The sequence below is a fragment of the Pseudorca crassidens genome, chromosome 3 (genome assembly GCF_039906515.1).
Source record: "Pseudorca crassidens isolate mPseCra1 chromosome 3, mPseCra1.hap1, whole genome shotgun sequence".
Lineage (NCBI taxonomy): Eukaryota > Metazoa > Chordata > Mammalia > Artiodactyla > Delphinidae > Pseudorca > Pseudorca crassidens.
The window spans coordinates 160,683,556-160,704,999 of NC_090298.1; the positions used below are offsets into that span (position 1 = coordinate 160,683,556).

Sequence of the window (21,444 nt, forward strand, 5' to 3'; positions counted from 1 at the left end):
TTGCAGAGTTCCAAGTGATCATCTAGCTCTGTCTCCCCCAGATTGGGTTCTCCTGGGGGCACCCAGAGGGAGAGATTAATAAACGTGTGGAATGAATAAATTAATTCTCAGGCTCCTATTGGGGGATTTTGAGCAGGACATTCAGGCTTTAGTCAGGGGAAAGATACTCATTTATTAAGTCTCAGACCCCGCCCCCCCCCCCCCAGCAGCTCTGTGAGGTCAACATTATTATCATCCCCATTTAATTAATTACTTTTTGGAGTTTAGGTGAATTTTTTCTAAATTGGGTAAAAAACTAAACAACAAAACAAGTTAACTGTTACATTCAATTTAATTACTGAATCAGTAAGTTTATATTAAAGTCCTTTTTTTTTTTTTGCGGTACGCGGGCTTCTCACTGTTGTGGCCTCTCCTGTTGTGGAGCACAGGCTCTGGACGCGCAGGCTCAGCGGCCATGGCTCACGGGCCCAGCCGCTCCGCGGCATGTGGGATCTTCCCAGACCGGGGCACGAGCCCGTGTCCCCTGCATCGGCAGGCGGACTCTCAACCACTGCGCCACCAGGGAAGCCCTAAAGTCCTTTATTTTAAGATTTAATTTCATTTATTTTGGGCTGCATTGGGTCTTCATTGATGCGTGCGGGCTTCAGGAGCTGTGGCACGTGGGCTCAGTAGTTGTGGCACACGGGCTTAGTTGCTCCGGGGCATGTGGGATCTTCCTGCACTAGGGATCGAACCTGTGTCTCCTGCATTGGCAGGAGGATTCTTATCCACTGCGCCACCAGGGAAGTCCCCGTCCTATCTTTTTAAACCACTCGGTGATTTTTAATATTTAATACAATCAAACCTAATGAAAACTCTTTTTATATAAATCTTTAAAATTACTGGGAAACTAAAATTTAAATCCCATTCATAACTGCACTGCACAAATACTTGATATGCAATAATCTACATCTTCCCAAAGATGTTGTGGCTTGTAGTAGGGTATTTTCTTCCTCTCCACCATAAGTTTACTGAACTTTCTCCTTTGTTTTCAGTTTTTTATTTTCTTCTACAATTGCTTCATATTTCTCTTCCATTTCCGCCAATTCTAGACGAAGCAGCTCTATTTCTAGATTTTCTGGGGTAGCAGCTCCTAAGCAATGTTTTAAAAAATCCAAAGCACTATTAGGTTTCTCTGGTTCTTCATATAAGACTACCAATACCTTGGTCAGCGTGTCCAGCACCCCCGACTTCTCCAAGTACCTCCGTAACTGATGGGCGGCTTTGTAATGAGCCGTAGTGAAAGCAGCAGCCGCGTTTCCATTTTATTTTTTATTTTATTTTACTTTTTCACCCCCATTTTATAGGGGAGGAGTCTGAGGCCAGGGAGGTGCCAATGCCCCCCCTCAGAATGCTTAGAGCTCCCATTCTTTTCCTCACACCTAGATCCTCCAAGCCTGGAGACCCTGCAATGCAGCCGAGAACTCTGTGCCCAGATTCCCCATCCAATGCTTCTGGGACAGGATGCCCAGCCCAGGACCCTGGGATCAGCCTGAGACCGTTTGGGCCCCCCTCCAGTCTATCCCACACACCCCCAACAGGCCAACAGCGCCTTGCTCCATGGATGCCAGGCCCTGGCCCTGGGTAGCAGCTCCCGTTTCATGGCGGTTTGTAGGGTTCCCACCACAGGACATGTGGCAACCAGTGCTGAACAGAGTGGGTGTTGGTGGGGGGCACTGACGCCAGAGCCTGGGCAGTGGGGATGGGGTCTGAGTCACTCCGCCTGGGTTAGACTCCTGCCTGTGTTGTGTGGCCACAGGCCAGCCACTCGCCCTCTCTGAGCCTCACTGAGGCTCACTGAAATAGGTTAATAAGACAGCCATGTACCTCAAGGCGGCTATGGGGATTCAGGGCATCACGTGCCTAGAAAGAACAGGCTGGGTATGCAATAAGTACTTAATAACCGACTGTCGTGATTGCGATCATTGGTCTTCCTATCTGTAAGGGGAGGCAGATGTTTCTGTTTCTCCCTGGGAACGGAATTTGGGGCTCTGCCTTAGGTCTCCCAGGAGCAGCGGGAGTCCAGCTGCCTGGGCAGGGCTGTCCTCCAGACTGTCCTTCCAGCCAGGCCCCAGAGTCCCAGCCTCAGGGCATCCCTGCACCCATTTCCTGTCTTTCAAGGGCAGCTCCGTGTCCAGGGCTGGCTCAGGGGCACCCAGAGGCAGCTCCATCTTCTCCTTGAGAAGCCCAGCTGTGTCCACGTCAGTTCGCTCTCCTTTGTCCCAGGATATGTTCACCACCAGGGCCCCTTGCTGGGACACCTCCTCTGGGAAGTCTGCCGGGCTGTTCCACTGCCAAACCTGGAGACGGACGGAGGGGTCAAGGCTGTGGGCAGGGCCCTATTTCTCATCCACACAAGGATGGAGTGGACCAGGTCCCTTCTGGCTTAATTCTCTAAAACCCGAGACCAATTCAAGGATCAGTTGGAAGGACCCCCCATTTCTCTTTGGAAAATTGTCCCTTCTCCTCTCTTAGTTGATGTGGTTGGACAGGGCAGTAGCCCCACGCCAGCTCTTGCCATTGGCATGTGATCCTGGCCCAGCCAATCAGAACACTCCTACCCCCTGGTTCTAGTGATAGGCTAAGGGATGGGCATATGACCCAAGCTGGGCCAATCAGTGATGTCCGAGAATTCTGCTCCAGTTAATGGGAAAAATGGATACCCTGCTTCCACAGGGGGAAGGCTGAGCCTGCCTGAGATAGAAGCCTGAAGGGAGGATAGCACCACAAAGAGATGGAGTCCTAGTTCCTGGATCCAGCCATGCCTGAAGCCCACCACCTTGGATTTTTTTTTTTTCCATCAGGTTCCTTTGTGGAACTCACTTCAGTTCTGTTTCTGTTCCTAGTAAATGGCCTACACGAGGTTCCCCTTTGGGTTTCTATTTGCCTGTCTATAAAATTGGACAGGCTTTTGGAGTTCTTGCACCAGTGGGTTGGGGGAAAGTAAAATGAGTTAATGCATAGCCATTACTCTTCAGAGCCCTGGTCCAGATATGGACTCAATAAACAAGACCTGGAATTAGAAAGGGGGCCCTTACCTGCTTCCCCTGGCTGCCAGAGAACTCGACGGCAGTGCTGGCACAAGGTGTGGGCAGGGGTGGGCACAGGTGCCTTACAGCCCTGGGGAAGGAGGAGAACTGGTCAGTGCTTCTGTTCCTTCTTACTTTTTAATAGTTCTGACTTATTTTTTTTCATCTCCATTAGGTTATAATAAGGGGAGTGAGGATGTGGCCAAGGGGTCAGGGGTACGGGAGACTGACAGACCCGGATTGAAATCCCAGCACTGTCGCCACTGCTGGATGCCTGGGCCTGGGCCTCAGTTTCCTCATCTCGAAAGTGGACATAAAAACCTACTTGGGGGGGAGCAGTTATTACTATTCTTACTATCACTATTACAGATCATCTCGGGGAAGGGGTGCAAGTTACCTGTTCAAGCCGAGGTACCCAAAGATTCCCAGGAGAAGGATGCTCACGAAGCTCCCAAAAGATGCGAGGAAGATGGACAAATCGGACGACTCAGAGACCTGGACTTCTGGGAGCAGAAGAGCTTGGGCTGGCGGAGAGCCACCTCCTGCTTCTCATTGAGGAGCGAGTGGGAGGGGCGTGCCCTCCATCAACTCACTGCTGACCCTGGTATACTGTGAATCCCTCTGTGCCTCAGTTTCCTCCTCTGTGAGGTGGGACCCCGCCTGCCCTGTGACTACAGGATAAAGCCCTGGCACACAATAAGTGCTCAGGACACTGTAGCTCCGAGAGCCTGCAGGTAGGGCCCGTGTGGTTGCTCCCCCGGACCCAGACCAGCCCACTGCACACCCAGTCTGGCTCACTGGTTCTCTTGGGACCAGACTTCACAACAAGGACAACAGGCAGGGACCGTGGCAGGAACAGGGATCATTTGGTCTCCAAATCTCTCATTGCCACACACCCCAAGACAATGGAGCCCACCTCCTTATGTTTGTGATGAGATACTCATTCATTCGTATTCATTCATTCACTCAATAAATAGCCCCCCTGCTCCCTTCCTTTCCCCAGGAGCTCCAAGGCTGGGGGAGGCAGAGCCCACACAGACACCCACACACACTCCCAAGGCGTCAGGCCAGGTAGGAGGGGCAGTGGGGGGGGGTGCCCAGAAGGAAGCCTCGAAGGCTTCCTGGAGGAGAGAGCTTTTGAGCTGAGTTTTGAAGGATGAATAGGAGTTTGACAAGGAGACCAAACATTCCAGACAGAGAAGCCTGCAAGGAAAAGCCAGCGTAAGAGAAGGTTCATGAGGAGAAGCTGCAGCAGAGGTGAAGGAGTTGGGAGCAGGTCAGCCTGCGACTTTCTCCTGAGAGGGATGCATGGGGAGCCATGGAAGGTTGGAGGGTCAGGATGGGACTGCTTGCTGACATGTGGGATGGGGCAGTGCATGCTGGGTAAGTACCCGGGCCCGCTCCCTCACTCACCGACGGTGAAGCGCAGGGCCTGGCTCCAGGCACCCCGCCACTTGGCTGTGTCTGCTCGAACCTGCACCTTGTAGGCGGTGGCAGCCCGCAGGCCCTGGAGGGTGATCTGGGTCTCTGTGGCATTCACTGACAGCTCTGTGGGCGGGAGGCAGCGTGTGTCCCTAAACCCCCTTTACTCTGGGCTCCACCCTGGGGGTGGGAGTAGGGGCTCACAGACATTTTGCTGAATAATCTTCCCTAAATGCACCCATTCACATCAAACTTATTTGGAAAATATTCTTCATCAAAATATTCAGTGAATGATGCTGTTTTTTTCTCAAATTCTGACCAATTTGCCCTTCACTCGCTCCTAGGCCACTCCTTTCCAGCCGCATCTGCCTTCTCCTCAGAGCTCCCTAAAAGGCACCAGGTTCAATCCCAAACCTCAGGGCCTTTGCACTGGCTGTTTCCCTGGCCTGGTTCACCCTTTCGCCAGATAACTACATGCCTTCCTCCCTCACCTCTTTCTCATCTTTAGGGACAAGGTCAGGGTTAACTTTGTCTAAGTTGTTCCCCGAGTGTCCCCAGCACCTCAGCACAAAGTTGGATCTCAACAAGTGTCTGTGGAATTGGATGATTTTTAAAAAATAAAGCACCCCATAAAATTCTTTAAAATGAGAATACAGTTGTTGGCTGTCGTACAGAAGAAAAATTCCTAGAACCCTAAATCCATATTCGTTGTAAATATTCAAACGGGATATTCTTCCAAAGAAATTTCAGGGAAGTTGGTACATTTGGCCAAATGGGCATTTGGTGTATAAATCTTCAGCAATTTGACTTTTGGCAAACTGGTGTTCAGCAAATGGGCTGCTTCCAGCTGCGCCACTGTGAACAAGTCACCCACTCCCATTTGGCCTCATTTACCCCCTCTAAACAACGGAGGGTGACCAAGCTGATGGCAGAATGTCTATGTCTGATGTCAGAGCAGCCCCCGTTCCCCCCTCCTCTCCCCTCCCCCCCCCTCCCGCCCCTGTGCTGGGCTCGAGGAGGGAAGGCAGGATATAAACTCATGGTCTTGGCGGCCTGGCCTGTTGCTGCAGGAGATGGACGGGCGAGGCTGTATTCTCGCAAGGCTATGTTACCCAGCGGGGAGGAAGAGGCTCCCAATGTGGGAAATGACAGGACGTTTCAGCCCTGGTGAGACCGCCCTGTACATCCTCATTTCTTTCCCTCCTATGGGGCAGGAAGGGGCACCTAACTGAGCTCAAATCCAAGCTTGTTTAACCTTTGGGCAGGTGAATCCCTTCCCAGGCCTCCATTTCCCCATCTGTAGAATGGAGAAAGTCATCCCTGCTCCATGGGAGTTGCCATCTAAAGGGCCAGTCAAGACCCTTGAGTCCAACTCTATTGTTCCATGGGTGTGAAAACCAAGGCCCAGAGAGGGACAGTGAGGTGTCCAGGGTCACACAGCAAGGCAGAACTCAAGGCCAGAGCCCTTCCTCCCCCAGCCAGGCCTGTGCTGCCTCACGTACCGGATACTTGGTTGCTGGCCTCATCCTGGCAGCGCACAACGTACTCCTTCAGGACGCCGGGGCAGGTGCTCAGCAGAGATGGTGTCCAGTCCACAGACACTGAATCCTGGCTGAGTTTCTTTACAGACACATGTTGTGGGCTCCCGGCCTCCGAGGCTGCAACCAACATCCTTTACCACAGTCAGCTCCAAGGGTGCTGGTTGAGTACTTCCTGCCTGCCCAGCCTGCTACTGTCCAGAGACCCAGGGAACCTTGGCCACAGAGTCAGCTGTGTCTGCCAGTTCCACCACTCTTGGTGTCATCACTTCCCCTCTCTGAGCCTCAGTTTTCTTACTATATAATGGTGCAATGCCTCTTGGAGTATCTTAAGAGTTGACTGAGCTGACTTCTATGTGTCTGGCTTCTGGCCAGGGCCTGATAGGCAGTAGGTGCCTCTAAATGGTATTCCCCCTTCCTGATACCCAAGGACACTGCCGAGTCCCCTGGGGAGACCACCCTGCAGGTTTGGGCTACTCACCATTGCCTCCAAAGTGGAAGGTGGACAAGACGGTGGACCACGAGGTGGGCTTCTCCGGGTATGCAGAGGCAAAGATAGTGACGCGGTAACACTCCTGCCGCATTGCCCCAGATGCTTGGCTCAAGCTGTGCGTTGCTGGAAGGATGAGCAAGGGTCAGACCAGTAAATAGATTGTGTCCCCACCTCCGCACCTGTGCCATCTGCCAGGAACTCTTAGAGCACTCCTACCCATGCTTTAAAGCCCTTGCACCAATGTCCCCTCCTCCAGGATTCCGTCCTCATGCCCGTTGCCACCCCATCCCCGCCCCTTCCCAACCTGTCCCCACCCCCTCCAACACAGCTCCTACTCTATGGCACCGGGGTGTCTGCATCCAGCTCTGTCTCCCCTGGCTGGGAGCTCCCCAGGCTGGGGCTGAGGCTTCCTGGGGCCCCGGCCAAGACCACGTCAGAGAGTGAGAGGCTGCTTGGGCCATTTGGCACCCTCCCTTTCCCTCCAGAGGCCTCATTAATTTGCCACCTGCATCTTGCTAGCTGCTACCTTTCCTGGCACGGGTGAATGTTTAACAAACACCCTGGGACGTGAAACTCATTACCTGCTGGGGTGCAACTTTCCCAGGGCTGAGCCCTGACACCCCAGGATCCCAGCAGGAAGCACCAGACCTGCATGAGTGGAAGGGTCTGTCTTGGCCTGTCCCCACCTCTGTGTGACCTTGCGCAAGTGGCAAGACCTCTCTGGGCCTCAGACACCCCACAAGGATGATGCCTGTAGGTTTGAGCTGACCAGGAGCTCTAATGGAGGATGCAGGGCAACCGATATTACGGTACCCATTCCATCAGGGTCCCGGTCCTGGGGTGCCGTCAGGGTGCAGGTGGCAAGGCTCTCGTCCTGGCCCTGGGGCTGCCACTCAATGCAGTATGTCATGCCCTGGGCCTGGGCTGGCCAATGCATGGTGGTCCTGTTGGCTCTGGTACTGATATTCAGAACCCCTGTTTCTGGAAGAAGACAAGAGAGGCACATCAGAATAGCTGCCTCATGCTCCCCCCAACCCAAGGCTCCTATAGCCCCATCCCACCCTCTTGACAAGCTCTAACCCCCCAGGGCCAGGAGTGTCTGTATCTGGTTCTGTCTCCCTACGCTGGGGGCTGCCAGGATGGGGGCTGAGCACAGAGGGGACAGCAGGGGCTGTTTGAATGAATCGAGTCCTCCCCCAGCCTAACTGTGGGTTCCCTGCCAGGATGCCCACAGTCAGTGCTCCCTAGGCTGCCACTACTACCCTGTCAGGCTAGTGGGCATCTCCTGGTCCAGCAGATGCCTGGCCACCCACCACCCACTTTGCCCAGCGGTGGGTGGCTGTGGTGGAGGAGGAGCCTCCCGGCTGGACCAGAGCTCAGAGCCCCGAGGACAGACCCACTCAGCCCCCTGGGCTCCTCTCTCCACTCCCTACAGCAAGGTCACCTGCACCAACCTGAGAGGTGGGTACTGCTTCCAATTCTAGGGACAATAGCTATCATTTATTGAGTTCCGACTGTATGCGCCAGGCCAGTGCCGAGCAGTTTACAGGCGCCACTTTCCCACAAAGTGGGACGATGATTATCCCAATGATATAAAACCTGAGGCTCGAAGCCGGAGAGCCACCAGCCCAAGGTCACATAGCGAGGCCATGGCCCAAAGCAGACCAGGAGCTGACAGACTTGCTGCTGTGTCACCCTGGCAAGTGGCTTCATCTGTCTGAGCCTCGGTCATCTCATCTCTGAAATGGGCATCATCCTAACAGCCCAGCTGGGTGCTCAGCAGGCTCAGGACTAAGGCGAAGCGAGCAGGGCATGAAATTAAGGAGGCGCCAAAGAACTCAATCACCGAGATCAACACTCTGCTAATGCAATATTTTTTAAAAAATCAAAATGAACCTAAAAATATGTACTGAGTACTATTCACAGTTGCCAAAACAATGGAAACAGCTCAAATGTCCGTCAGTGGAAAAACAGATAAACAAAATGGGCCCATTCACGCAGTGGAATATTACTCAGCCATGAAAAGGAATGAAGCACTGATGCCTGCTACAATGTGGATGAATCTTGAAGACATCAGGCTGTGAAAGAAGCCAGACACAGAAGGTCACATAGTAGATGATTAATTCTATGAAATGTCCAGAGCAGGCAAATCCACAGAGACAGAAAGCAGACTGGTGACTGTCAGGGGCTGGGGGAGGGGGAGGGGGAGTGACTGCTAAGGGGGAGGGGGTCTCCTTTTGGGCATGATGAAAAGGTTCTGGAACTAGACAGAGGTGATGATTGCACAACATTGTGAATGTAATTAGGGCATCAAATTGTACTTGTTAAAATGGTTCATGTTGATATGTGAACTTTACCTCAATAAAATACATACGTTTACATACATACATAGAAACCTTAATTTTTAAATTTTAGATTTTTTTTGAGGTAACACTGGTTTATAATATTATAATAATAAAAATGTTTCATGTGCACAATATTATATTTTGACTTCTGAATACCCTACTGTGTGCTCAACATGAAAAATTTAGTTTCCATCTGTCACCATACAGTTGATCCCCTTTACCCCCTCCCCTCCCCTTGCCTCTTCCCCCCTGGTAACCACTAATCTGTTCTCTATATCTAGGTATTAGTTTTGGTTTCTCCATCTATTTAGTCAGTCAGTTGTTTGTTTGTTTGGTTGGTTGGTTGGCTGGTTGGTTGGTTTTTATATTCCACATCTGAGTGAAATCATAGGGTATTTGTCTTTCTCCAGCTGAATTGTTTCACTAAGCATAATATCCTCAAGGCCCACGCATGTTGTCACAAATGGCAACATTTCATTCTTTTTCATGGCTGAGTAGTATTCCGTTGTATACATGCACCACATCTTTTTTGTCCATTCATCCATTGATGGGCACTTAGGTTGTTTCCATATCTTGGTTATTGTGAATAATGCTGCAATGAACATAAGGGTGCACATATCTTTTCCAATTATGTTTTCTTTTTCTTTGGATAAATACCCAGAAGTGGAATTGCTGGATCATATGGTAGTTCTAGTCTTAATTTTCTGAGGAATCTCCATACTGTTTTCCATAGTGGCTGCACAAATTTACATTCCTGCCAACAGTGTATGAAGGTTCCCTTTTATCCACATCATCGCCATTGATTTTTTCATTGTGTATAAATATATGTATATATTTAATATATGTATACATGTATATAAAATGAGCAAAATGTCTAGATTTTAAATAAAGACAGGATCAACCCTGTATTTGCATGACCCTGCCTTGCTTGCCACATCCTGATCTTGGCCCTGGTCCCAATAAAACTTTATTTACAAAAACAAGTGTTTGGCCTGGGCCACAGTTTGCCAGTGAGAAATTTTTTAACTATTACACTATAGCGCTATGCATTTTTTAATGCTATGCATTTTGAATACTGACTTTACACGCTCCTAAATTAGACACCACATTACATTTTTGTGCCTCGCTCGCTTCACTCTAGTCTAGCTGAGGCTCGAGTACGTACTCAGCTCCAAGAGGCCCCCCCCCACCGCTGCCCAGCCAAAGGCACCTGAGTGGGTATAGGCAGGAATGTGCCATGTCTGGTTGGGACCGAGGCCAAAGCGATTCCGGGAAAAGACAACCAGGTCATAGGCGGCACCCGAGAGGCTGAGATTTTTCCTCAGGCGCAGAGTCCTCGTGGCCTTGGCCTTACATGGGCAGGACAGCATATGCAGGTGGACATGGTAGGTCACCTCCATGCCTGAGTCGGGCCCGAGGCAGCCTTCTGGAAGCTCCAGCTGGGGCAGCTGTTGTGAGTGTGAGAGATGGTTTGTGGGGACCTGAACATGCACGTCGTCCCCGTGGGTTGACATCAGGATGCTGCCCACGAGCACGGGCTCATCCACGGGCCACAGCTGATGACATGTATGAAAATTTTTTTAAAAATAGTAAACCTCAGTGCTGGCAAGGCTGCTGGGAAACTGACACATCCACTGCTCATTGGTTTAGGGGGAGAGGGGAATAATTTGGCAAAACCCACTGAAAGCCAGAGAAAAAAAATGTTTCTGTCTTTGGACCCAGTTACTTCGAGCCTGGACATTTTTCCTAAGAAAAGAAATTCAAATTATAGGAAACCTAGGACGAGAAGGAGCTTCACTACAGCTTTATCGTGCCAGCCCATTGGGGACCTGGTGGAATCAATTATGGTGAAGCCAGGGGTTGAAACGTATGGTGAGTTTGCCTTGACTCAGGCAGGGGATTTCCCCTCTGCGCCTCAGTTTCCTCCTCTGGAAAATGGGTTCATTCGACTGTACTTAATGAGCTGTTTGGGGGACTTCAAAAAAATCATCTCCCATCCAGACCAGCACAGTCAACCCCTTCCTGGCCTTCCAGCTTTCACGTGAGCCCCCCAGAATCTGCTCCCCCAATGGCTGCCAGAGGGAGCCTGTGAACACCTGAGTCCAGCCATATCCTTCCTCTGCTCACACACCCTCCATGGCTCCCCATTACCTTCAGAGTTCAACCCACAGTCCTTCCGGTCCCTACCACCTCCACGGCTCATCTCCCTCCTTTTAAACACTTCCACTCCAGCCTCTTGTCTCCTTCTCTCTGTCCTCAGGCCACCTCACAGGCCTGCGATGGTCCCGTTACCTGCTCGTGGAAGGTCACCTTCCTCCTCCCATTCGGGCGGAGCTGCTCCACCGAGAACCTCACCTTGGCCTGTGGGGGGTTTTCTGCAATGAGACAGCAAGACAGTGACACTGGGGGTGGCGTCCTTGCTCACAACGTCCTGCAGACCCTGGATTGGGACCCAGGACCTTTTCCTTCCCTCCAATGAAACACAGGATTCCATGGGTAGTTAAGTAGTTTTCAAAATCTGCAAACATGGAGATCCACTCCATGATAGTGTGAATATACTTAATGCAACTGGCTAAAAATGGTTAAAATGGCAAATTTTATATTATGTCTTTTTTTACTACAGTTAAAAAAAAAATCTGAAAACAGCCGTCGGAGTTGTTTCCCAGCAGATACGCGCTTGGGTGGGCAGGAGGAAGCTCCAGCTCAAAGGGTAGGGGGACAAATGTTGACAGTCACTCCCCCCAGCTCTCCCTCCCACCGCCACCTCGGGCCACGTCTCCACTCTGGAGCTGCCCTGGCTCCAGCTTCCTGTGTCATTTGGAAAAATCTGCCTTCACGACACAGCCACTTGCACCCATCAACTCCTTGTTCGGCTTTCAAAGAACAAAACCCACCGAACTAACTGGAAGGAGAGAAAGACTGATAAATGTTTTCTTTTTATTATGGATTTGCCACATTTTACAAAGTGAAACTTGCCCACTGCCCTGTCACCTTGCACTAATCTTCCCTAATTTCTTCGGCAGCCTTATTTCTAACATCCATCACCTTAATGCTAACGCTCACCACCTTATTTCTAATACTACTACCATCTTTCTAACGCCTGTCTCCCTTCCTGTGGTCCAGGGTGCTCTCACCAGGGGGGATGCACACAGGGCTGCTCCAGCTGCTCCAGGGACCTCCGGAGACCCCCGGCCTCAGCCGTCGCCGCAGCTGGAATTCCTGGGCCGTGTCCATCTCCAAGGGGCAGAGGCATGACTCTGGGAAGAAGCAGATCAAACATCAAGCAAAGGGGCTGTCCCAAAGCCAGGAGCACCCAGGGCTTGGCACTGGTCACTTAGCCATCATGCACATATTAAGCTCCAACTGTGCACATGCACTTATTGAGTGCCAACTGTGTACAAGCACTTATTGAGTGCCAACTGTGTACAAGCACTTATTGAGAGCTAATCATGTGCCGGACCCTGAGGACACAGCCAGAATAGGCCAGGTCCTGTGCTCTTGGGGCCTCAAGGATCACCCACTTCTTCTACTGTCTGGAGTTCAAGTCTCAGCAAGGCCACCTACTAGGGATGTGAACTTGGCCAAAGGCTTCACAAGCCCAAGCCTTTGTTTCCTCACCTGTGAAATGAGAATAATCCAATACTGAACTACAGGGAGGCGCAAACAAGCCTACAGAGGATTTAGCACTGGGTCTAGCACACAGTGGGTGCCTAATTAATGCTAACTTGCTACCGCTGTCATGGTCACTATTATTCTCACCGAAGCCAGCATCATCCTGATGTCCACAGTCGCCCTAAAACAAGACCATATTTATACATTGTTTTACATTTGGGTGTTGAACATTCTAGCTTTTTTGAAATTTTCAACAATTACTTTGCTAAATGTAACATGGAATCCTGGATTGGATCTGAGAACAGAAAGAGGACATTCTTGGAAAAGTGGGTGATAATCCAAATAAACTCTGGAGTTTAGTTCATAGCGAGAGACCAGTGACAGACAAACTTGGGAACGAAAGCCATTAATCTGTGGGGACGCTGGGTGAAGGCTCTATGTACTTCTTTGTAACTTTTCTGAAAATCTAAGATTATTCCAAAATAAAAAAGTTTGTTTTTTTTTTTAAAAGCATTATTTGGGGGAATTTCCTGGCAGTCCAGTGGTTAGGCACGTTCACTTCCGGGGCCCGAGTTCAATCCCCGGTCAGAGAACTAAGATCCCACAAGCCGTGTGTCGAGGCCAGAAATTAAAAAATAAAATAAAATAATTATTTTAGGAGGCAAAATTATATTTTTATAATTTCCTAAAAAAATATTTTAAGAGACAAAACCTATCTGTTTGTGGTGTCGTGGATGAGGAGAGGCAAGTTTAGGACCCAGCTAGCCCCACACTCCCCGGCTGATGCTGAGAGGTCCCTGGACATCCTGAGCCTCAGTTTCCTCATCTGCAAAGGGGGGCTGAGAGGGTCCACTGCAGAGTGTGTTAGGGGGCTGGAGATAAAAAGCAAAGAGATGCCCCTCCCCAACAGGAGTCCCATGTCACCTGCCTCTGACTGATCCGAACCCATTCACTTGATGGGAAAACTGAGGCTCAGGGAGGGGCACAACATTTGGAGGGAAGATGGGGTCCAAACTGAAGCAACTCCCTGGACTCAAGATGTTCCCAGGCTGAGGGAGGGGGAGACACCACAATTCAGAAGCTGTGTGGGTGTTCTCTGTCTCTCCCAAACCAGGGACTCCTTGGGGACTTGGTCAGGGCTGAGGTTTCTTGCAAGCCTAGGCTTGCCCTGCTTGCAGGGGACAGAGGGGAGAATAGAGTGGCTGAAGCATGAATGAAGGTCCAAAGAAGACATACAGATGGCCAACAGGTACATGAAGATGTGTTCAACATCACTCATCATCAGGGAAATGCAGATCAAAACCACAACGAGATACCACCTCACACCTGTCAGAATGGTTATCATCAAAAAGACAAGAGATAACAATGGTTGGCGAGGATGTGGAGAAAAAGGAACCCTGTGTACTGTTGGTGGGGATGTAAATTGCAGCAGCCACTACGGAAAACCGAGTGCAAGTTCCTCAAAATATTAAAAATAGAGCTACCATATCATCCAGCAATACCAATTCTGAGTATTTATCCAAAGAAAAGCAAAACACTAATTGGAAAAGATACATGCACCTTCATGTTCACTGCAGCATTATTTACAGCAGCCAAGATGTGAAAGCAATCTTAGTGTCCATCGATGGATGAATGCATAAAGAAAATGTGGTACATGTATCAATGGAATATTATTTAGTCATAAAAAGAAGGAAATCCTGCCATTTGCAACATGGATAGTCCTTGACGGCATTATGTTGAGTGAAATAAGTCTGACAGAGAAAGACAATTACTGTATGATCTCACTTACAAGTGAATTTAAAACAAACAAAAAACCAAACTCATAGATACGGAGAACAGAGTAGTGGTTGCCTGAGGTGAGGGGTAGTGTGTGGGCGAAACGGGTGAAGGTGGTCAAAAGGTACAAAGTTATCAATATAAAATAAATAAGTCCCGGGGATGTAATGTACAGCATGGTGACTATACTTAACAATACTGAACTGTATTGTCCGAAAGTTGCTAAGAGAGTAAATCTTAAAAGTTCTCATTACAAGAAGCAAAATCTGGAACATGCCTGTGTGGTGACGGAGGTTAAACAGACTTATTGTGGTGATGATTTCACAATGTATACAAATATCAAATCATGTTGTACACTTGAAACTAATATGATTTTGTATGTCAGTTACATCTGAATTTAAAAAAGGAGGGACTTCCCTGGCAGTCCAGTTAAGACTCTGTGCTCCCAATGCAGTGGGCAGGGGTTCAGTCCCTGGTCGGGGAACTAAGACCCCACATGCCACACAGCACGGCTTAAAAAAAAAAATAGAAAAAAAGAAAGGAGGGAGGGTGGGAGGAATGGTGGAAAGGTAGTTTCCTGGAAGAGGTAGCCCTTGAGCTGGACCCCGAACGTGGGTTGGATTCACATGTGCTCAGATACAGAGGAGGGCATGCAGGTGGAAGGAACTGCATATACCAAGGCAAAGAGGCTGGGAATCCAGGGCATAGGCAAAGAATGATGGTCATTCAAAAAGGGGCCAGAGGAAACATGAGGCAAGTGAGGGAAACTAGGGCCAGCTGAAGATAAGGATGACATACTGAGGGTAGTGGGGAGCCATGGAGGGTGTGTGAGCAAGGGAGATCACAATCAGATCTTCATGTCAGAGAGACCCAGAGGCTAAACATGGGGCAAGAGTGGAGGCCACGTGGGAAGGGTGATAGATACAGAGATTGCAAAACTGATGAGAGAGGTGTGAGGGTGCCCTGTGCCTGTGCAAACCCCTGATCTGGGGAATAAACTCACCCACTTCCACGGGCTGCCAGGTGTCCGGTGCCGGAACTGTACCTCAGCACCATCCTGGTGGGCTGGGGTCTCCCACTCCATGAGCAGCTGCCCCGCTGACCTGGACACCTTGATGTTTCCTGGGGGAGGGTCGTATTTAACTGGAAGCAGAGTTGGGGGTTGGGAAGGGGAAGCCGGCATGTGTGTGAGCTGTTGGTCCTGAAAACTCTGGAAAATCTTCCCATGATCCTCCTGGCCCATAGTAAACCACCAAGCTCCCCAAATTTGAATCAGGGGCACCTCTACAGGTCCCATCTAAGCCTGGGATTCTATCTAAGCCTGGGGTCAAAGAGTTAAGACTTATACACAGGATCCTATTAGTCAAGGTGTCTTCAAAATATTAATACTCATTGCTGGCAAGGCTGTGGTGAGACAGGCACTTTTGTAAATTGCTGATGAGAGGGTAATTAACTGATTCTATTTTTTTCTGAAGGACTATTAGGGAAATCTTACTAACTTTTTAAGCCCACTTCAAGGAGCCTGGCCTGAGGAGAGACATCTATCATGCTTTCTGCATCTCGGTCATACCGTGCCTGATTCTAGCTCAGGGTCTTTGCACTTGCTGTATCCTCTGTTTTGCTGTATCCACACTTCCCCATCTTTATTCCTACTGGATCTTTTTCATCCTTGAGCTGGAGCCCTCCCTGACCTCCCAGCGGTATCTCATCATGTGTAACGATCATGTCTTGTCCATCACCCTACATGAATCTGGGCTCCATGAAGGCAGGGACAGGGTTGAGATTAGGGTGAGGAGAGGGAGGCAAGGTTGTACAAATACAGGGTCAGATCCTGTCTTTATTTGAAGTTCTGGGGAATTCCCTGGCAGTCCAGTGGTTAGGGTTCTGCACTTCCACTGCAGGGGGTGTGGGTTCGATCCCTGGTCGGGGAAATAATATCCTGCGTGCTGTGCAGTGTGGCCAAAAAAAAAAAAATCTGATATTTAATTTGTCATGGCTTTTTTTTTTGCATTAATATTGATTTTTTTTAAAATGTTGCATCATGGGACTTCCCTGGTGGTCCATGGGTCAATATTTCGCACTCCCAATGCAGGGGACCTGGGATCGATCCCTGGTCAGGGAACTAGATCCCACATGCATGCTGCAACTAAAAGATCCCGCATGCTTCAACAAAGAACCCTCACGTGGCAACAAAGATCCTGCGTGCCACAACTAAGAGCCAAATAAATAAATACATAAATATTAAAAAAGAAAAGTTGCATCATGATATGGTTTATAATGACTACTGAGGTTTTTTGGCACCCCCATAACATCTTGTGGCCAAGGAGGGTGCCTCGTTCATCTCACCCTTGTCCCAGCCCTGTGCTGTGACCTCCATTGGCCTTGCCCATGTCCCCTGTGACTGAGCATGGCACACAGTAGCAGTTCAACGAGTATAAACTAAGTATATGTTATTGATTCGTGAAAACAGATTTTAAAGACCGAACACGGGGGACTTCCCTGGTGACGCAGTGGTTAAGAATCCGCCTGCCAATGCAGAGGACACGGGTCCAATCCCTGGCCCGGGAAGATCCCACATGCCGCGGAGCAACTAAGCCCATGCGCCACAACTACTGAGCCTGTGTTCTAGAGCCCGCGAGCCACAACTACTGAGCCCGTGTGCTGCAACTCCTCAAGCCTGCGCACCTAGAGCCCGTGCTCTGCAAAAAGAGAAGCCACCACAGTGAGCAGCCAGAGCATCGCAACGAAGAGTAGCCCCCACGCTCTGCAACTAGAGGAAGCCCGCACACAGCAATGATGACCCAATGCAGCAAAAAAAAAAAAAAAAAAAATTATAAGACCAAACAGGGTCTTGGCCACATTACAGTATCAAGGAGAAACCGGAAGCTACCTACATGTTCATCAGTAGGGGATCCGTTAGGGGACCATGAAAGACTCTGCCAGGTTACATGACAGAGTTGGATGTAAAAACAGCTGGCAGTATCCAGCCCCTTGCCAGGGACCCAGAATTCCCTCAAGTCTAGGCTTGGGGACCAGAGGCTTCTCTGGGTGAGGAAGTGGTAGTGGAGAGGAAGAGAACAGGGTGCTGACCTGAGCTGTAGAGGTTCAGGGTAATGTTGGGGGACTTCTCTGTCCAGTTGGCAGCCCGGGATTCCACCCAGAGAGTGACAGCGTGGAGCACGGATATGCCATCCTGGTCGGAGAACTGCAGCTTGGTGGCTGAGCCTGCGGCAAAGTAGCAACAGCGCCCGGGCTTGAGGCTGCGGGAAGGAGGGTATCGGTACTTAGTCTCAGCGGCCACAGCAGATGATGTGCATCACATCCCAGAATCCTTTTCTTCCCCTTTTACCGCCGCTTCCCAGCCTGGGGTTTTCTTAGGGATCAACTTAGGACTAAGGGGTTTGGAGGATCCCAGAATCTCCTAACATGGGCTGCCACAGAGAGAAGGAAGAAATGAATAGATGGATGAATAAGTCACAGGGTGAGGATGAAGGAAGGACCACAGGGATCCTAATTGCCACCCAAACTGTATGCCCACCCATGCTGACCCCACAACACAGATCCCCAGCCCTCCCTTCTGACATGAGAAACTGAGGCCCGGGAAGAGGCAAAGACACTGCCGAGCTCATACATCTGAGAGTAGAGGCAGGGGGTCAGGAGCAAAGGCAGGATCCTCACCAGCATCTCAGGAAGTGGCTGACCCCAGCTGCGGGGCCCTCATATTCCCAGGAACATTCATAACCAGCGTTGCTGAGTATCCGGTAGCAGTTTAGGTCCCGGGGGCCCGAAGCTAAGCCTGGAGGTTTGAGAACAGATTAGAGTGTGGGGGGGTGGGGTCCCCAAACTGACACACCCCAGAGAGGAATCTTTGTGACACTTATGCAATCCGGTGTCACCTCAGCCTAAACACGCTGTGACTTCCAGCACCTTCCTGTGCCCTTCCTGCCTGTCTCCTGCCATCTCCCTTGCACCTCCTCCTCCAGCCACTTCAGCCACTTCACTGGTCCTCAAACACACCAGGCTCACTCCTACCTCAGGACCTTTGCATGTGCTATGCCCTCTGCCTGAAATGTCCTTGGCCCAGATCTTGACATTCCAATTTCTCCTTCAGTGTCACCTCTTCAAGCACTAGGCTATTTGAAGTAGCCCCCTCCTTCTCCATCCCTCACCCTGCTCTGTTTCTTTCCTAGCACGTCATTGTATGCAGGATATGCATTTGTGTGCCTCTTGTCCACCTCCTGCACTAGGCTGTGACCCCAGGAGGACAGCTGGGCTCGCAGCTGATTCCTTCATGTCTAGAACTGTGTCTGCACGTAGTACGTGCTTGGTAAATATTTCTGGAACAAAAGAATAGATGAAACGCCTTGCCCAGTGGCAGATTTTGTGACTTTGTTACAAGCATGAATGTTCCAGCAATGCTTGCCTCGGAGCAACTTCAAAATGTTTAACAGCTGCTTAGCCCCACATGCTGACCAATCAGGACGGACACAGACACCAGTCCTGCGACCCTGTTACGGAGTAGATGAGGCTTACAGAGGTGACTGCTCCAGGACACCTGAGTTTGGTGAGGACAGGCCATCAGGCTGTCGGGTTGGGGCTACTGAGACCCCAGTCTTTGGCTGGGCAGGAGGGAGCTGAGGGAGTGGCTGCTTGGGATGGGTCAGTCAGAGCCCAGTACAACCCCTTCCTCCCACAATGGGGAACTGCCCCAGACCTGAGTCTGCCTCCGGATACGGCGGATCCTGAAAACAGCATCCCATGGTGCCACAGGCTTCAGCTGCAAAGGCAATGAAGAGAAATGACAGTCTCAGCCTTTCACTTCAGGGGAAGGGGGCTTGCCCAGTGACCATCCACGCACCTGCCCACTTTCCCATCCTTGCACCCACCCACCCATCCACCTTTCTATCCATCCATCCATCCATCCATCCATCCATCCATCCATCCACCCATCCACTCATCTATTCAGCCATCCATCTTTCCACCCACCCACCCATCCATCCATCCATCCATCCATCCATCCATCCACTCACCTATCCATCCATCCATCCATCCACCCATCCACTCATCTATCCATACATTCACCCATCCATCCATCCACCCACCCATCCAGCTCTCGGGCCGCTCCTCTAAAGCAATCCAGGGTCCCCTGTACCTCGCCCTTTTGCTGGTCTCCAGCCCTGCCTGACCTCTAAAAGCCCCGAAACCTTGCTGATCTCCAGTTTACAGAGAGGGAAACTGAGGCACAAAGAAGTTGCCCGAGGTCATGGAACAGCAGAGCTGGGATGAGAGTCCAAACCTAGTCATCTGCTGGGGGCTGGGTCCCTTCCCATTCGATTCCACAAGATGGAGAGAGAGTATGTATATTACATACACTGGGTACATAACACTATTTTTTATATATATATATATATATATATATAATATATATACTTGGTCTTTATCCCTTCCTTAGCTATTTCTCATTAAACTCTGGGATGTGGGAAAGATTCAGAGCTTCAGCCCACCCCACAGAAGACAAAATCAAGACCGGGGGGGAGATGCCCAAGTCTGACATCAGAATCCATGATCATCCAGCTCACATTTGATAGAGGGAAAGACTGAGGCCCAGAGACACAGAAACAACCCTGGGAACCGGGTCCACAGCCCTCCACATATACACACACAGCCCCCCGCCCCGGCAAGAAGAGCCATAGGGGACTACTCCAGGGTAGGGGACTCACCGCCCTGCCGGGGTAGCAGGAGGAGAAAGAGGGGGACCAGCCTGGTCACCCCCTGCCCCATTAGGTCCTCGAAGAGGGTGGCAATCCCGGACGAGCTTCTGTGCTGCTGGAGAGACCCCAGCCACCCAGTCCTCACCCAGGAACACATTAAAGCTTAGCAAGAAAAACTAAAAGGAAAAAAAAAGTTAGGTGTCGTGGCCCCTCCCAGGGCAAGTCAAAGTGAAAAAGAAACCCAGGAAGTCAGCCCGGGCGTGGTGGCCTCATTCAGACCACAAACACACCCGAGCCCCAGGTCCGGGGGGTCTTCTCTGCTGGCCCCAGACTGAAGCTGGACACTGGGTGAGAGCCCCATGGGTGGCCTGGGGCTCTGTGCCCTTGGCCAGGTCTCCAGCCCTCTCTGGTCCACTTCTGAGACTTAGGAGCTAAATGGGAGGCCAGGGTCTTCAGACGTCAGAGTTCACTCTCCCAGTAAATTGTTATGAAGTGCTTGCTGTAGGCTGGGCCTTCCAAACATGTCCACCTCCCCGTTTCCCGAATTCCAGCCTCAGGGCACCCTGGGTTCCAGGTCTGGAAGAATCTCCTTGCTTCCTTTAGACTCAACTTTGTCTTTTCTGTGTCTTTTTCTCAGCCAGAGGTGGAGAGGTTGAGGCGGGGAGGGGGGTGGTCTCAGTTTCTGACCCTCTCTCCGCACTGTCAACAAAGGCCCAAAATGTCCATGGAGAAGAGCTGATTCATGCTACCAAGTGGATGAACCCCCAAAACAACAGGCTGAGTGAAAAAAGTCAGACACAGCAGCCCATATGTTGTATGACTCTATGCATATAAAATGTCCGGAACAGGCAAATCCACAGAGACAGAAGGTAGATTAGTGGTTGCCAGGGGCTGGGGGAGGGGAATGGGGAGCGACTACTCATGGGGATGGGGCTGCATTTTGGGGTGCTGAAAATGTTTTGGAGCTAGACAGAGGTAATTGTTGTACCATATCGTGAATATTCTAAATGTCACTGAACTGTATATATTAAAATGGTTAATTTTATGTTATGTGATTTTCACCTAAAAAAAAATGTTCTCGGAGCCCAGGTGGGCAAAGAACAGGGTAAGGGTCTCTCCTGGGGGAGAGCATCTGGGGAAACTGAGGCCCAAGAGGCCAGGAGGAAGCCCATTCTCTGAGAGCCAGTCCTGAGGGGCAGCTGGGCTGGCCAGGGTCAGGCGCCCAGCAGGCCATGAAGTCAGAGCCATCAGAACAAAGAGGCAGTGTTCCAGGCCTGGCACAGTGGGGACGGGGACCCTGTGACCCTGCACAGAGCAGTCTTCACAGGCAGCAGGGCCCAGGCCAGGCCAGGGGGCGGAGTAGGTTTGAGGCCTGGGGGAGGGTCAGAGACAGAGAGAGACAGAGACACAAATGGAGAGAAACATAAAGATAGAAGGGACCATTGGAGATAGGGGTAAACCCATGGCCCATCTCTCAAT

General features: G+C 50.5%; 1 protein-coding gene and 1 pseudogene across 1 annotated transcript; both read right to left on the reverse strand.

The window, feature by feature from the left end:
- Positions 1-372: 372 nt before the first annotated feature.
- On the reverse strand, positions 373-1,304 carry LOC137221059 (c-Myc-binding protein pseudogene; annotated as a pseudogene).
- A 35-nt stretch (positions 1,305-1,339) lies between these two features.
- Positions 1,340-20,120, reverse strand: IL12RB1 (interleukin 12 receptor subunit beta 1). The gene is made up of 16 exons (XM_067730173.1): positions 19,975-20,120; positions 18,969-19,031; positions 17,933-18,050; positions 17,345-17,514; positions 15,258-15,397; positions 12,626-12,659; positions 12,001-12,123; positions 11,159-11,241; positions 10,077-10,314; positions 7,335-7,502; positions 6,510-6,644; positions 5,993-6,148; positions 4,482-4,616; positions 3,466-3,613; positions 3,078-3,159; positions 1,340-2,339 (listed from the first exon to the last, which is right to left on the reverse strand). Exons 1-16 carry the CDS (start codon positions 20,033-20,035, stop codon positions 1,974-1,976), a joined length of 2,220 nt encoding a protein of 739 aa, XP_067586274.1. The 5' UTR covers positions 20,036-20,120; the 3' UTR covers positions 1,340-1,973.
- Between the last annotated feature and the right edge of the window lie 1,324 nt (positions 20,121-21,444).